This window comes from Falco rusticolus, chromosome 5 (assembly GCF_015220075.1).
Source record: "Falco rusticolus isolate bFalRus1 chromosome 5, bFalRus1.pri, whole genome shotgun sequence".
Classification (NCBI taxonomy): Eukaryota; Metazoa; Chordata; class Aves; order Falconiformes; family Falconidae; genus Falco; species Falco rusticolus.
In genome coordinates, this window is record NC_051191.1 from 34,899,667 (window position 1) to 34,915,502 (window position 15,836).

Here is a 15,836-nt window from a genome sequence, read left to right on the forward strand (position 1 = left end):
TTTTTCAAGGAGGTACTGGACTGCCTAGTCTATTTGATGACTATTTCAGAAAGCTTCAGAATGTGAACAGCTACATAATCACTACAGAATTAAATGAAGTAAGGCCATTTTTTTCCTTTTTGTTTATGTAGGTTTTTAAGTTGTCCTAAGGAATTAAAAGCGTATTTCTTAACAAAGAAATACAGGACTGTACAGGCAATAGATAATCATTCTTTCAACAACTGAAAAATCTTAACCTACCTGCATAGAAAATCTATATAAAACCAGGAGTTAGAAGGGTTAATTCAAACCATTAGAGATATACACAAAATTCTAAAACTGTTTCTAAAAAGCACATTTATTGTGCTAAGTGTTTAAGTCACACAGGTATTTTTACCAGAGTACCTCACAGGGCAGAAAATTTTAGTTTTCCACAAGTGAAATGCTTTTAGTTTTTCAAACAACAATTCATAAAGCAAGCAAAGTATTGTTTAACCTAAGGCAAGATGGCAGGCCAGACTGAGGGCTGCACAGGCTGTTTGCAAAGCTTTTCTGTAGTATAAAGTAAAACTAACTTTATGATACAGAACTGTCTGGAATAAATATTAACCCTATCCTCTCCTTCAAAGACCCTAAATACCCTATATACAGTAATTAAACACTAAAAATGTTAGAAACCCAGCTATTTATAGCATAGCTGCTAAGGAAAAGCAGCAGCCTGCCAGGTATATAAACTGTTCATATAAACACACACTCGTAATTTGGATGCTGTATTCAGTAGCTGCTAACACAGCTACAAGTCATCACAGCAAAGTATGTTTAGTACTCCTCTGCAATGAGGTACTGTGTAAACCTGTGAGGGTTTATGTAGACTTTCCAATAGGTATGTTAAGCTTAAGCTTTATGGCATTCATTAAAACTAACAAATAACACTGAATAATATATGAAATTGTATCACCAAAAGTAGTATCGCTACTGCTATTCTGCATGCCAACACCTAGAGAAAGTAGCTGTAGAACCAAATGATATAACCAGGTTCCACCTGTCTAGGAACAACTCAAGAATTCAGACACAGATGTACTTGATCAACCTCAAATTAAGTTTAAGCAGCCCCTACTAACAACAGCAAATTAAGTATTGCGTAGATCCAGGAGGCCAGTCTCCCAGTCAGTGCTGTAAGCTCTTGGACTACCAAGGAAAAGCAGGAACCTGTGGCCAGCGTTACTGCTCTTTACACATCCTCTTTATGTTGTGGGAGAAGGGGATGAGAACGGGATGGGAGTGGGGAAACTACTCGATTTAATGGACAAGTGACTTCTGAGACTAGCACTACACATGAATACAACACTACGTTAACGTAACATTCTGCAAATAACTACAGACATTTGACTTTGGACAATTGTTTTGAAATATTTCTACAAGTGCGGATGGCATAACAATTTGAAGAAGTTTGGATGCAAGCGCTATAGAAAGAATTTCTGGAAGTGGCAATTTCTAAAAAGTTAACATCTCTAAAGAAATGCATAAATTAATGCCAATTATTTCCAAAAAGAAAAGTCAGGAGCTATTTTTCTGTGCTTTCCCTCTCACCTTGATATCCACATGCATCAATGTACCCTGATTACATGCAGCTCCATATAAATTTGTGAAGCATGGAAACTGTGCCTGTGTATGCTGTTTAGTCTTTGTTTTGTTAATATATTATGTGGAAACCTTAAAATACATAAAGCTACTCTGTCAATAAGGCTAACTAACACTATGTAAACCTCTGCTGAAACAAAATGATGGGAGATTCTCAGCAGGAAAGTTGGAGTACCGGAAATTAAATTTCTTTCACAATTACAGTCACATAGAAGATACCTGTTTTGTCCAGTGATCTAGGTTCCTTCTGTAACTAGTGGAGAAAGAGAGGTACCCTGGGCTGGTGATTCACCTCACCTGTCCTAAGCACTTATTTAGTACAGTCACTAACTGCTTTTATCCCCACTGCCACTACAGGAAGCCTAGATGGCTAAACTTAGGTGAACTGAATAGCTAGAATTTAACTGTAAAGCTACAATTTCATTTAAATTAATCTTTGGTGCAGGCTAACACTGTAGATGCTCTGTTCATTATTACATTAATATAGATTGAATTTCCCCCTCCCCCAAACTGCTGAGAGTTAAGTGCAGATATCCTCAAGGAATATTATTATATTTGAAAAATAACATACATGAAATTTATTAACCATACATTGTCAATTCCTTGAAGAAAGTCCTAAAGAAGTTAGGAGAATAAGAAAAACCACTAGGCTCACTGAAGCTTGCATAACAAGATCTCAGCACACCTTGAAGCACGATTCTCTTGTATGAAAATTTTATTTTACTGTCATTACATTTTCAAATTTTATGTGGCAAGATATCTTGTGGGTTTGGCAAGTCACGTGAGCTAAGTGAGCCTATTTTGAATGACAGCATAATAAATCCAAAACTCAAGATAGTACTAAAACCCAGAAACTTACTCAGGAGAGTTGAGATTGAGACCTAGTGTTGTTAAATCACTTCCTAATGCAAGATGTACCATTCCTGGATCTGTCTCTGCTGCCCTGATGAATGTTAACAAGCCAATCATTCCAAACTGGTCCGTCACCATCCCTTGAGGAATGTTGGTAACCCGACCTGGGCAAGAAGAACAGATTAATTTTCTCCTTTCAAGAAGTAGAGGAATCAACAAAGTGATCTAAATGACTGTCAAAACTTTTGAAGAAGAAAAAAAATGAGATTACACATACCATCAGGTAACACCTGGATCCCTTTTTTCTGCTGGTTGTTGTTTTGCGTAGTTGAACTTTTATCTCCAGGAAACTTGGGCCCATCTGTGCTGGATGATGTTTTGCCTGATGTACTCAAATTCTATTAAAAAATGATTTGCAGAGTTGGTAAGATGGAAACAAACCAAAATGGACAACCTTACCGATCATATCTTTCAGTCAAGTGCTCTAAAGCACTATGTCAAGTCACTAATAAATGAGGCACTACAATGGAACCAAACTGAAGCTCTTGAGTTCTTGACAAACCTTATGTAATAATTACCCCTTCCTAAAGTATACCTGTCATACAGTAAGAGCTATTAACGAGACAGCAGCTTGTAGTTTAGAAGGATAAGAAAATATTTCACACCTGAGTTTGAATACACAATGGATATCCTAAGTGCCTGTGACTAGAGGATATTCTGGACTCATTACTTCATGTGTTTTTCCCCACACAACACTCCACGATGTAGCAACAGATAATAACTCAAGCCAATTTCAAGTGCAAGCAACTTACAGTTGGCACATTTGCAACTATCAGGAAAGAGATGTAAACACTATGCCTGGCAAGCAAACTGCGATTGCGCTCCAGCCCATATACTAACAAAAGATATCTTCCACAACTAATACTTCTTACTCTTTATAATTTTTAAAACACATCTGCAGTAACACAATGTGATCATGTTTACTCCCTCCTTCCTTACTGCTTCCAATGCTAACTGTATCAGAACATTTTCCACATGATAAAGCTGGCCACAATATCTGGAGGCTAGGCTTCCCCCATGCCTTTTTTGAACAGTTGTATTTTCCAGTTTTCACATGAGATTGTAGTCACATCTACTACTTACTCATCAGTATTTATACCACACTGATTAGCTTACGTTTTGTAATTACACATAATAAAACAATCAGAAACTAGATAGAACGTTTTGTCAAATACTATAGGAAACTCTTCTCTGCCATCCGTATTTTTATTCACCTTTCATTTGTAATAAAAAAGCAAACTTACAAAACTTTTAGAGTACACAACAAAAAAAAAATCCCATGACCTTATGATCTAAGCTACATAACACATAATTACAACAATACTTAAGACACAATGTATTGCACTAGTCTACAATATACCCATGAATGCAATGGTGTCTATTAAAAGAGTTTATTCCTTGTGATTTCATTTCCCCATCAAGAATTTTACCTTGAAGTGATATTGTACCACCTAACTTCTAAAGGATTTGACATCTTTGGAGAAAGATGTTATAATGTGTAAATTGCTAGTACTTATGAGAGGCACCAACAGCGAAAAATGAGCTGGAATTGGTAGAAAAAGAAATTATGAATTGCAAAACTTGAAAATATGTATCAATACTCAACTTTTTAGGTGTTATTCAAGTTCTTCCCTGGACCTCCCCCAAACACAAAAAGATACACAGGAGTCACATCAAATTAAGAAAGCAACGTCACAGTGACTGTTGGGACTAAAAAACTTCCTGAGAAATTCCATTTACACAGTTATATATGAAATGCTGCTTATGCAAAATTTAGAGGGTCAAATTTGAAAACTGTATATTACAAATACAGTCACTTCCCATTTTAAAACATAATCATCAAAAGAAATATGAACACTCAAAATAAAAGAAGATTCAACATTACAGATTTAACAATACAGATTATTACTTACAGATTTATTGTCATCATTACTCGATGTTGGGTCTTTGTAGCTGGAGCCTGGTAATGCTGGAAAATCTTCATTGTGTATTGAAAAGTCCTGGGACTGCTCACTTGCTGGTTTTGTTACCATTCCAACTATCATAAAAATGAAAGCAGGAACAACATTAAATGACTGCTAAGTAAAGGGTTTTCTGCTGTTGATGTTGTTTACTGTCCATTTGTACTATGTGCAAGCTGTACACCAGAACTTACTTCCAAAAAACAAGTAAACCAAAACAAAGCGTATTCATTTAAAACATCCACACATATTAAAGTCTCTTACTTCAGTGTGAGCTGAGAAACACTCAGTGTTAAATTCATACACACATCCACTGCTTTAAGAATGAATCCCAGCACTTTTACCAGGAACAGTACCTGTTTTGCACATCTAAATAATCAAATAATCTTTACAGGCATTATTAAAATGTTATTTAAGGAAATCCACTGATGAAAGAAGGGTGTACTGCTTATAAGATTGCAATACGTTTTTCCTCCTCCCCTAATTGCATGAGGAATCTCTCAGCATAAGCTCTTTAGAAGCATGTATTCTTAAAGGATGCCCAGCTAACTTGCAACAGAACATTATCACCAATGAAATACTTGCCTGTGACATAAGAACAACTCCTACTTTCAGTATGAAAACTGAAAGCATTTAGCCTACAACTCTCACTGCTCTGACCCCAATTTAAAAAAAGTAGGCCAGTCACATTGGAACATGGATTCTGACTACTGAAAAGCAACATTTGTATTTGGTTTTTTTTTGAATGCCAGTAAAAAAAAAAAACCACACCAAAACTCAAAACAAACAAACAAAAACAACCAAAGAAAAGCCCCCACCCTCCCACCCACCAGCAAACAATCTTTGCTGAGAGACAGAGAAGTAATACAGTGATTTGGTTGCAAACAACACTGCACTAGAGGAACAAAAGGAAAAAAGAAGTCTAGGCCTGTTTTTCGAAGATCCTTGATAAATGTATAGGATCCAAAATGATTCAGTAGGTGACTGTATTTGACTTTCTCTAGTATTCTGAAGTTAGAAATCAAAGTTCCTCTATTTAACTAAAAAGCACTGAGTTTATCTTGTTTCTGCTGTCCATCCTTTTCATCCAGAGTCATTACAATTTCTTCTGCAGGATGAACAAAATTGATCATGAATTAAATATGTTGTGTACTCTCATTCTATCTACAAGTTTTTGAAGTCTATTTTCCTGAATAAATGAAGCATCAAGGAAGTACATCTCTGCTCAGTTTCAGACTTTTTCTTGACTACAACCAAAACGGTTCCCCACTTTTTGTTGCTGAAGACAGTGTCCAGTGTATCTCATATCCCCATTTCCTGATTGTTTCTACCACCATACCCATCCCCTGCATTAAGCAGATGCTCAAGACAACTCTTCAGATGGAGAAATGTCTTTCCTGGTTCACCACATGGTTGTGTGAACAGCTGTGTTAGCACCAAAATGGGGAAATGGTGTAAGCATGGGGACAGTTACAGACTGTTTTTTAATGTGGCACTGCTGCTGAATGTTGAACTCCAGCTCCATGCTGGAAGTATGTCTCTGTGGATCTTCTTCCTACCTTCTATCAATTTCCTATGTAATGGCTTCTCCTTCAGACAGACAAAAACCTCACGTAAACCACAAGCTGTTTTAGTTCTCCACTCTCAGTGTGACTTTTCAGTGCCTTTATTTGGGGAAGTGACTCTTCCCTGTGTTTAGCACTTCAGTTTAACTTGTTTAGCAATTTCTCTCAACTATCTTAAGCAGAGAGTCCTGGTTATGCCTAATCCACGAGGCTACCTTCTCTTGATAATGCAGTATCTGTTATTTTTCTCCAATTAAAGTTGGAGATCTCTCTGAAAAAATACTAGCTTGTTATAGTTAGAAAACACTGGGTTATTTTTGGTTGGGAATTTCACAAGTGTCACAAAAATAACTCCAGGTTACAAAAGCACTTTTTCAGAGTAGCTGATGCAACATGCATGACAAAAATCTACTATAGCAGTAACAAACCCCACTAACCAACCAACAAGTATTGTGCCTCACACTAAGCTTACCTCAACTTTTTCCAGACCCAAATAAGATTTCTATCTACCATTTTTTTAAGCTGTTCAGCAAGAATTATGTAAGACACAGATTTTGAATCTGACTGATAATAGTTGATGCTTACAGGTTATTTTTTGAAATCTCACATTCATCGTAAGAGCAACAAGTGAACAGTACTACCAATAAACAGAGAAAACATACAGTACGTTTACAGCTGCTGACTTCTTACACAGTAACACCTCTAGTAATCAAATATTATTTCCAAAATTTACTACTCAGGCCTTGACAGTTCTTGTATACGTGCAATGAAAAAACAACCGTCTAGAGCCAGCAGCTTCAGAGTAATTATACTATACAGACCGAAAACCCCAGCCCCCTCTATTGACAGTGAAATTAAAGCAGATGAGTTATAATACTTACAAAAGCCTGAGAGGACTCTCCAGTTACAGATATATTGATTATTTTTTAAAATGAGACGCAGGAGCTCAAGTGTCTGGCATTTTTGCAAAGACTACCTATTTGTCTTATGAACAGCAAAAGGCGAATCAAGCAAATACTAGTTTCATTCAAAGAGCTTTCAAAGGTGTAGTCTTACCATAGGGTGCCCTTCCAGCTAAAGGGTTTATTAATGGAGTTGGATTGCCACTTCCTTCCCTTCTGTTTCTGTCTGCTAGTGCTGGAAAATCTGAGAGGTCCAGTCCTGTCACATTTTCACTTCCATCTACAATAAAAAGAGGTATTTTAAATTCCCTTATGTTTTTTTACTCAAAGACTTCATTATGTACAAGATAAATGTCAGGCACATTTTCTTTCTCCAAGCTGATCTTTTTAATCTTACTACAGTTATCACAAATAACTACAGCCTCTGTGTTATGAGGCTAGCCTAAAGACTGTCAAGATGTTTGGGGTTTGTTTTCAAACAATAGCTGGTCAACAGTATTTAGTGACAAGGTCTACTCATTTTGAATTAAAAGACTGCGCCGACTACCAAAATTACAGTACTAGGATAGGTAGCCTGTTTAAAATTTAAGGAGCTATTAACAAAAAATTTGAGAAAATAACCCATATTAGCAGCAGTATCAAGGAGCTTCTGTCTTGAGAAAAGGTAAGATAAAGCTGAAGCAGCCATAGAGCCAATGCAGCGCAAGTTACATGGGATTATTTTTTGATTTGCAGCAGAAAATACTACATAGGTGAGGCCACAGCTGCAGCTCTGCAAGATGTCACAAGGTCCCAAGAGATGCCCAAACCCTTCCACTCTGTGTTGTCACCAGCAGCTCAAATTGTTTCATATACATAGCCACCTACAGCAATGTAAGCATGGAAATCGAAGGCACAAGGATATTTCCCCCTCTCTAGTTCATTAAATTCAGGTGAAGAAGAAATTCCCAGATTTTTTCAATCTTTTTAACCGATTGAAAGGATCACACGTTCAGCTATTCAAAAGGCATTTGAGATTTCAAAAAAAATGCTTTCTCACTGCTTTTACCCTATAACGTTTTCATAGAGAATGGATAAATCTTTTCTTCTCTGATCCCCTTTTCAATTCCGTAAGCTATTTTGCATTTCTGACTAAGTATAATCTACAGTCATGTGATGTACAGTAACTATTCTACAGAATAGTTTCACCTTGTCTTCAAAAGTATTAAAATCCACTGTTATGAAGTAGTTAACAGTTTCATAGCACTGCTCTCAGAGCACCATTTCTATGGAACAACTGAAAATTATAACAAAGTTACACTCCACCAGAATAAATAATTTTCAAATTGACCAATTTAAAAAAAAATCTCTCCACTGTATTTTCAGATCAACGTTAATCAGAGGAAACTCACCTGTTCCATTAAAAATGTTACTTGACAAGGAGTTATTCATTCCAAAAGCCTGATTTCTGTTCATCCCAAATCCAGACATACTGTGAAAAAAATCCAGGAAGTCAGACAAAAGGGGTACTTTACTTTGCAATTTCCAGTGGAAGGCATTTGGGGCAGGGGAAAACCTTAAGACACTCATAAATTGTATCAAACTTATGCAATCCACATTAGCCTAAAATCAGTTTTTAATTATTTTCTATTATACTTCTGAAAACTCTGAGAAGCAGCAGCAGGCACTGTATGAAGACAACAAGAATGACTTCAAAAGAACTAAGTTTTTAATAGCCACTGTTTGAGATATCTGTCAACCAGCAAGTTACAAAAAATGTGATTATTACTCAAGAATTTCATATAGAAAAATGAAGCAGCAGTAAATGCAGCAGCAAAAAAGTCAGACTGCAATCCACCCATTTGCAGGTGGGAAGCTGGGTCACAGAAGTGATCAAAAGTTTGTCACGATTCCGTTATAAGCTGAACAGTTACGGCGTGCAATCACCACCATGTACATATGGGATGGTCTCTGCCACACAAGGACACCAGCTAAATTAAAAGGTTCATGTAGTCAGGCAAAAATTTTTGAAGACATCGAAGTACCACATAAGACTACTATGGTCGGAAAGACACCCTCACAAATGATCTGCTTCATTCTGTGCAAGCTGGAGATGTTGAGAAGCCCAAAGGTAGGCCCCAGTTGAGTGAAATTCTGAACTGCTGACCTGTGGGAAATTACAACATTCATTTTTCCCCTGTAACAGGATGGAAGCTGAAGTTTTAGAAGCTTCCATATATAAAAATGTCAAACCGTTTCCTGGTGAAAATTTTACCTGCATGGACTTTTTTCACAGTTACAAATCTGAAGTACTTAATTCCAATTTGAAATAATCCTAAGTGCTTCATTTTGGACTGAGACATGAGGAAAGGGAACAGTTAGACAAGACTGGTCCTGTCCTGCTCTGCTTTCCCAAGGTGGTGTTATTTGAAAGACATTCAGATCTTTGACAACTCACACATCTGTAGAAATCAATTCCTGGTATCATTTGTGAATCCTAGACCTGGTGAGAGCACCAACAGGAGGCAACTCAATCTTGAAGGCATATAATCTATCCTGATGACAGACAGTATTTCTCATGCAATGTTTTTGTTGTTTGCTTTTAGAGTAATTAGAAATAACCATCTTAAGAATTGCAGGGATAAGAAAGGGATTAGGCCACAAAATGCATATTCTCTAAAATTATTTGTAACTTGTTTTACCAATGTAACTAAGAAAGGGAAAGTGAGCTATTTTTTATGTTCAAAACCCTAAACACTTCCACTGCTCCAATTAAGGCAACCATTCAGAAAACACTTCTTGGAAGTCACAGAATTCATGCACTTGTCAAGGGAACACCATGATTTTTTTTCTCCAAGTATCATTTCAAAATTATGTTAAATATATCAATTAACAATTGGGTTATGTACTAACTACTGCCACACTTCTGTAGGCTAATAAATTGTGCAATAAGAACTTGTCACTGTTCCAGTGATATTTCCTTCCCAGCTTGTAATTGAGATACACAATGCAAACAGGGAAAGATGAGGGTTTTAATTCAAATGCTCCTACGAACAGGAATTTCATTATCTACCCTACAGCTGAACTATATTTAAACAAGTACCTTCTATACATATAACAATCTCCAAAAAAACTGCATGAGGAGGACGTGATTAAGTACATTACCATTTCAACCTTTTATGACACACAAGTTTGAAAAATACTTTAAAATATAAAATTATATTTTTAAATTATCATCTCCTTTACTTGCTGCTATGCATCACAGGAAAGAAAAGGCAAATTTATGGAATCAGAGGCAAGATACAAAGTCTTCTCACACTCCAGGAACATTAATGGCTACTACCAAATCTCTATTGCTGTGATTGAGAAAAGCACTTTTATGCCTGTATCAGTGAAATTACAGACCTATATTTAGCCTGACCAAGTTTCAGGTAACTGTGACATTAGTTTTCACCTTCCTTTACCTATGTTGCAAAATACTAGATACTTGTCTGTGCTCCCTGTTAAGAGTCAGTCCCCTAAGGAAGGGCCTGAAGGGACAAAAAGGACAAAACTGGGAGCACAGAAATCAGGAGGTTGTGGAATGAAGCCTGGAAAGCAGTCCGCTGTGCAAAGCTGTGACTCCACACATTAAATAATCAGAATCAACACACTTTCTGTGAGTTTATCACTATGAACTAAGCATAAACACAGCACCAAACACAGTTAAAAGCCTAATGACTATGATGTTAGAATCTCGCCCAGAGTTAGAAAACCAGCAGAAGTGATTGAGAAGCTTTTAGCATCCAAATGAGCACCAAATTCTTAAATGAATGGCAAGCCACTGTTCTCTATATTATTCTAGAATTTGAAAAAAGTAAAATACTAGGTCCCTACCGTGTCTAGGTCAGTTAACTACTCTTCCAGAATAACTACTGTGTTTTTAAATCTTGCCTCGCTTCTTCCCAAAGTCATAGATGAACAGTCTAAAATGGATGCATATACCCCCAAGAAGAAAATCAAGATATGGTTCAAAAACAAACTTGGGAACACATCAGAAACATCACATTTTAAAGAAGCAGCATAGAAATTCAATAGTCAGAAACAGAACTTAGCTTAAAGGGCTCAAAAAACTTGTGTGACTATTAAAAGCAGCTTCAAAGTTTATTGCCAGGAGATGAGAACATAGAAAGCAGCTTTCGAGCTTATTGCAATGGATAAAAATTAGATTTCCAGAGTAGCATTTAAGCATGCCCATGGCTGCACAGGGATGGTCCAAGTAAACAGCCTTACCTGTTCACAGTAAAAGGTTGTCGAGAGGGTTGCTGCTTTGGCATACATATTATGCTTGGAGAGCTTCTGTTGGGGCTGCCTAACCCTGAACTGCTCATGCTGTTTGTCCTGCTGGGAATTCCAATGCCCTGACCAACCTGGGAGTGGTTCATCATATTCCTAGGATTCATAGGCAATATCCCCCTGAAAGAGAAAAACCATCCACAGAGATGAATCTGTACCATAGTATTTGGTTACTCCTTTAGATTACTAATGTAGGGCGGACTCTGAGCTGTTGCAACTTAATTTGTGCTTAGCGTCAATAAAGCATGTTTGGATTACTCTCTATAATTAATGTAGTTTTGGATTTCTTCAGAAATACCAGGTGACCCATTACATACTAATCAAGTCCTTGGTCAGGTTTAGATAAATACTTAAGTATTATGCATTTGAAAAGATGTTACAGCTCTTTTAACGAGCACTTCAGACCTACTACATTAATATTCTTATACCATGTATGACATCCATACAAAAATTTTAACTGTACATTTACCAGAACAATCAAAAGCCTCTTACATTCTGAAGCAGAATTTGCCAGCAATGTGTCCTTTACATACAAAAATCAAATACTGTCTTACAGTAAGTCCTTACTGTTTTACAGTATTATTTCCCTAACACAGGTAGTGGTCGATAGAAACTACTTTGCTTCTTTTTTTAATTAATCAGACTGTAAAGTAGTTGAGGCAAAATATGCAGAACATTTAACAAGAGCTCTGCAGAAAGACACAATCGCAGAAATATTGGCTATCAATAAATACCTGCTCGGAGATGGAGGCGTGTGAAGTGACATTGTTGGTACCCCTGTTGTTGGCGTTACGTGGCTCGGTAACTGAGTGCCTTGTGATAAGCTGCGATTTAACTGAGGGGTATTGTTGCTCATTCCCCTCATTGGAAGGCCTAGTGCACCTATTGAAAAAAAATTCAGAGGGGTGGAGATATAGAGCAATCAGGAACAAAGTATTCTCCATCATGTGTAGATGGAAACAATTTACACTGACAACCCACAAAAAAGTGTAAAGACTGAAGGAAAGTGCAGTGTAAAAACTAAGTCCTTGCTTGCATAGTAGAAGACCAATTATCTCAAATTTAGTCCCATTTTTGTTAAACTTTAGAAAGGCTCTTTAAGGAATTTCTGTATTTGAGTTATAACAAAATTTTGTTTCCTTTGAGATGTATACTGCAGAGAATGGGTTCAGTTTTCAGTTTTTTGATGAGGACAGGAAAAGTGTAATTATCTCAAAGAAGGCAGCATTTTGAGAAAATCAGTAACTGCACTCAAGAAATGTGTCAATTACTTCTGAATAAACTGGTATTTATTTGGCCAGTATTTAGAACACTGATCTGTCTTGTTAAAAATTAAGCAAATTTTTTTATTAAAGGAAAGCTATGAATATTTAGTTAACAATAACAGTGCTTTTAAGACAACAAAAGCAACATTCTAGGCCAGTTCTCTGTAAAGTTTATGTTGCTTCTTTTTGATAACAGAATTTCAGTGTCCACGATCAAGTCAAGTTCAGCCTCTGGAGAAAAGAAAGCAAGCAGAACTTTAACTGCTCTCTATTGGCATTTAAAAATATAAAGATTTTTAATATTGTGATCAAAAGTATTTTCTACACCAACAACTGGGTGTGACAGAATAAAGTAAGCAGTTCAGTGAGGTATAAAAAAGAAATTAATTTTAACTCAGAACAGCAAAAGATAACACATTGCTGCCCTGTCGCAAAATAGCAAAAAACTTCATGAAGTTTCTCATCATTCTCGCATTGCTTTTCTGTGTTTATGTAGTTTCAGAATTATTTTTCAAAGATGAGAAAAAATAATTTAGTGCAACATATCAATAGAAACAAACAACATACAAAATGTGACAGCTCTAAGTAACGGTCCCTATTGCTTTGGCATAAGGCTGCTGAGGTAGAAGGCTCACAGAACTCAAAACTATATCTTGCAGGACAAACAAAAGAAAAATTATGATGAATCAGCAGTATCCCCTGCAGAAGAGCCGAATGTGCCAGCGTATAACATGATCAAATACTAAGAACACAAAGAACAGACATAGCATATGCTCAGGTTTATTATCATGGACAAGGTCTGAAAAAACCTCCAAGTGACTTGGCTCTCACACCTGAGGAACTGCTGTCTGTCTGTGTCCTACCCTATAATTTGCAATCCAGGAAGTTTCCTGTAACACTCCAAGATTTGATAACACTTATATTTATCCCTATACACTCAGATTAAGATGCACTGTGACTTGCTGTAACAAGCTTCTTAATACTTCATTAAATGCTGATTATATCAAGGTGTTCACTGTAAATATTTTGGCAATTTGCTGCATCAGAATAATTTCAACACATAAATATTATAAATAATTTTTCACACTGATTAAAAATTACATGGAATTTTAAAAATGGTAAAGAAAAAATACATACACTTCCAAACTAGATATGGTACACTGCAAAACATGATTACAATATTCAGGTTAATTTAGTGCAAGCATTTATTTCGGCAAAGCTAGTTTTACACTAATGGTTATTTCTTGTTGTTGGCTTTCTTAAACTAGAATTTTTAATGAGTAGGGCTGTCACAGTAAAGCAGAACCATATTCCTGTGGCTGGCAAGTAGGGGTAGTTGAAATATTCTCTATAAGGAAAAAAAGATTTCTTTTTTTTTTTTTGCTTCCTTTTTCCACTTTTTTAACTGAGACAAAAGATCTGCATGGGCTGTACTGGAGGCTGATCAACCAAGTGGCCCATTTCTTGTCTAACAGCTAAGTTCAAGTTACATTAACTCTATAACATGAAATCTTGTTCAATGACTTGACAGCTACCAATCTAAAAGTGCATAGGCATTATGAGCTTTGTTTTTCCTAGAAATATTTTTAAGCATAAGCACCAACTTCAACACAGAAGTTTTGTGCCCCTTTTTCTCAATATTTAGAAGAAACTGAAGCCTGATAATATTTAGTTTTTAGCCATGCATGTCTCCATGTTAGAGAGATTATGTCCTAGGCACCACAACCAACTGAATGAACAAAGTGCACTTAAAAAACAAACAACAAGTAACTGATAAAGAGAACGAAGAAACTGCTTCAGTATCTTTATACAGTTAAGTCTGAAAGGTTCAATAGTGCCAGATTCAGGACACAAAAAAGCCAAGAGCCAAACACAACTCTCAGCCTGGCCAGAAACTGCTCAGATAAATTTCAGTAGCATAATCAAATGTCAGTTTATATTACATGGTCACTCATCAACAGCCATTGAGATAGTGGGGGGGTACCCCACTATTTTTTTTAAACTATTTGAAGAAAGCCGAAAGAAGTTGTAAAGGCCATGCATCTAGCAGACAAAACTTTTAGTTTGTCCCGATAAAAAAGTCCAGACTCTCTAAAGTACTCTGAAGACACCTTTTCTTGAATCCAAGGCAGATTCACTTGGCAAGAAAGTTGCAAACATTCAAAAGGATACAGTGATAAGTGTTCACAAACCCATTTTACTTGTGTATCTAACTCATATTCCTAGTCACTTTCTGGATGCACCTCTCAGCTACAAGGAGGTTCGGTTCTCAACACTGGCCCCTGAGTTAGGTGGCTGGCGTTAGACACTGTGACTGTTGCTCTATAGGTCTTCCACTGCAGCAGTATACACAAGACTGGCAGATACAGAAAAAAAAATCTTCACGGGATGGGAAAGAAAAAAACCAAACAGTGGTGCAGAAGGCAACAATCTTACCAGCATACTTCTTTGCCAAATGCAAGGTGCCAAGCATGTACACAAGATTTAATTAGCTGCTGTAGAGCACGAAATATCAGTTATGATTTAAGGTAGAATTTCCTTCTATTCCTTACATATTATTCTGAACCAGGCTCATTTTGGCCCAGCTCACCTTCCTTAGTTATTCCTTCAGAGAGTCACTGTTAAGTCACAGACATTCTTTATAGGATGATGACATTTGGATATTTAACAGCTATACAGTGTCAACATATGACACTTTGCATACTAAACACTGCAAAAATGCATACTAAGCAAAGCAAAAATGTATCTTAAAAAATCACACAAATAAGGAGACTTTTTTTAACAATCACCAGGAAACAAAGCCCTATGCATGTTTTTTTATCCAAAGAGCATGAAACTAGAACATATTAAGCATAAAATAAACATATCATCAATAAAAAGAATTCTTACTTTGTTGCCCGTATAAACTTGCCCCAAACTGAGACAGCTGACCTGATGTTGATGGTGATGCCAGCATCTAAAATATAAGAATAAAAAGTTAAAGACACAAAGATATTATGCTATCTTGCTCTGAAAGTTTATAACAGTAAATTCTTTTGCCAAAAAAGTCAAAGCAGCAACTGAAAACTCATTTTAAGTCATCAAAAGTTTTAGAAACTTCCCAAAAATATCTGCACAGTAGCAACTGTAACAGCATTATTACACATCAATAATAATTTATGACTTTAATAAAAACACTTTCTTCTACTTGTGACAAATAGCATAGAGGAAGACTTAAAGCTTTCAGGTTTTCTACCCTTGTAGCTAAGAGACCCATCTTTACAGAGGAAGAAATACTCAGTTATTTAAATTTTTTAC

General features: G+C 36.4%; 1 protein-coding gene across 7 annotated transcripts in view; it reads right to left on the bottom strand.

The window, feature by feature from the left end:
- Positions 1-15,836, bottom strand: part of CNOT2 (CCR4-NOT transcription complex subunit 2) — a 91,183-nt gene that overhangs the window by 9,993 nt on the left and 65,354 nt on the right. For all 7 annotated transcript variants that reach the window (XM_037387485.1, XM_037387479.1, XM_037387481.1 and 4 more), the window contains 8 exons: positions 15,429-15,495; positions 12,009-12,156; positions 11,212-11,394; positions 8,352-8,431; positions 7,115-7,240; positions 4,446-4,570; positions 2,750-2,870; positions 2,480-2,636 (listed from right to left, as the gene is read on the bottom strand). In XM_037387485.1, the coding sequence (XP_037243382.1) occupies positions 2,480-2,636; positions 2,750-2,870; positions 4,446-4,570; positions 7,115-7,240; positions 8,352-8,431; positions 11,212-11,394; positions 12,009-12,156; positions 15,429-15,495 (1,007 nt within the window). The remainder of the gene's footprint in view (positions 1-2,479; positions 2,637-2,749; positions 2,871-4,445; positions 4,571-7,114; positions 7,241-8,351; positions 8,432-11,211; positions 11,395-12,008; positions 12,157-15,428; positions 15,496-15,836) is intronic.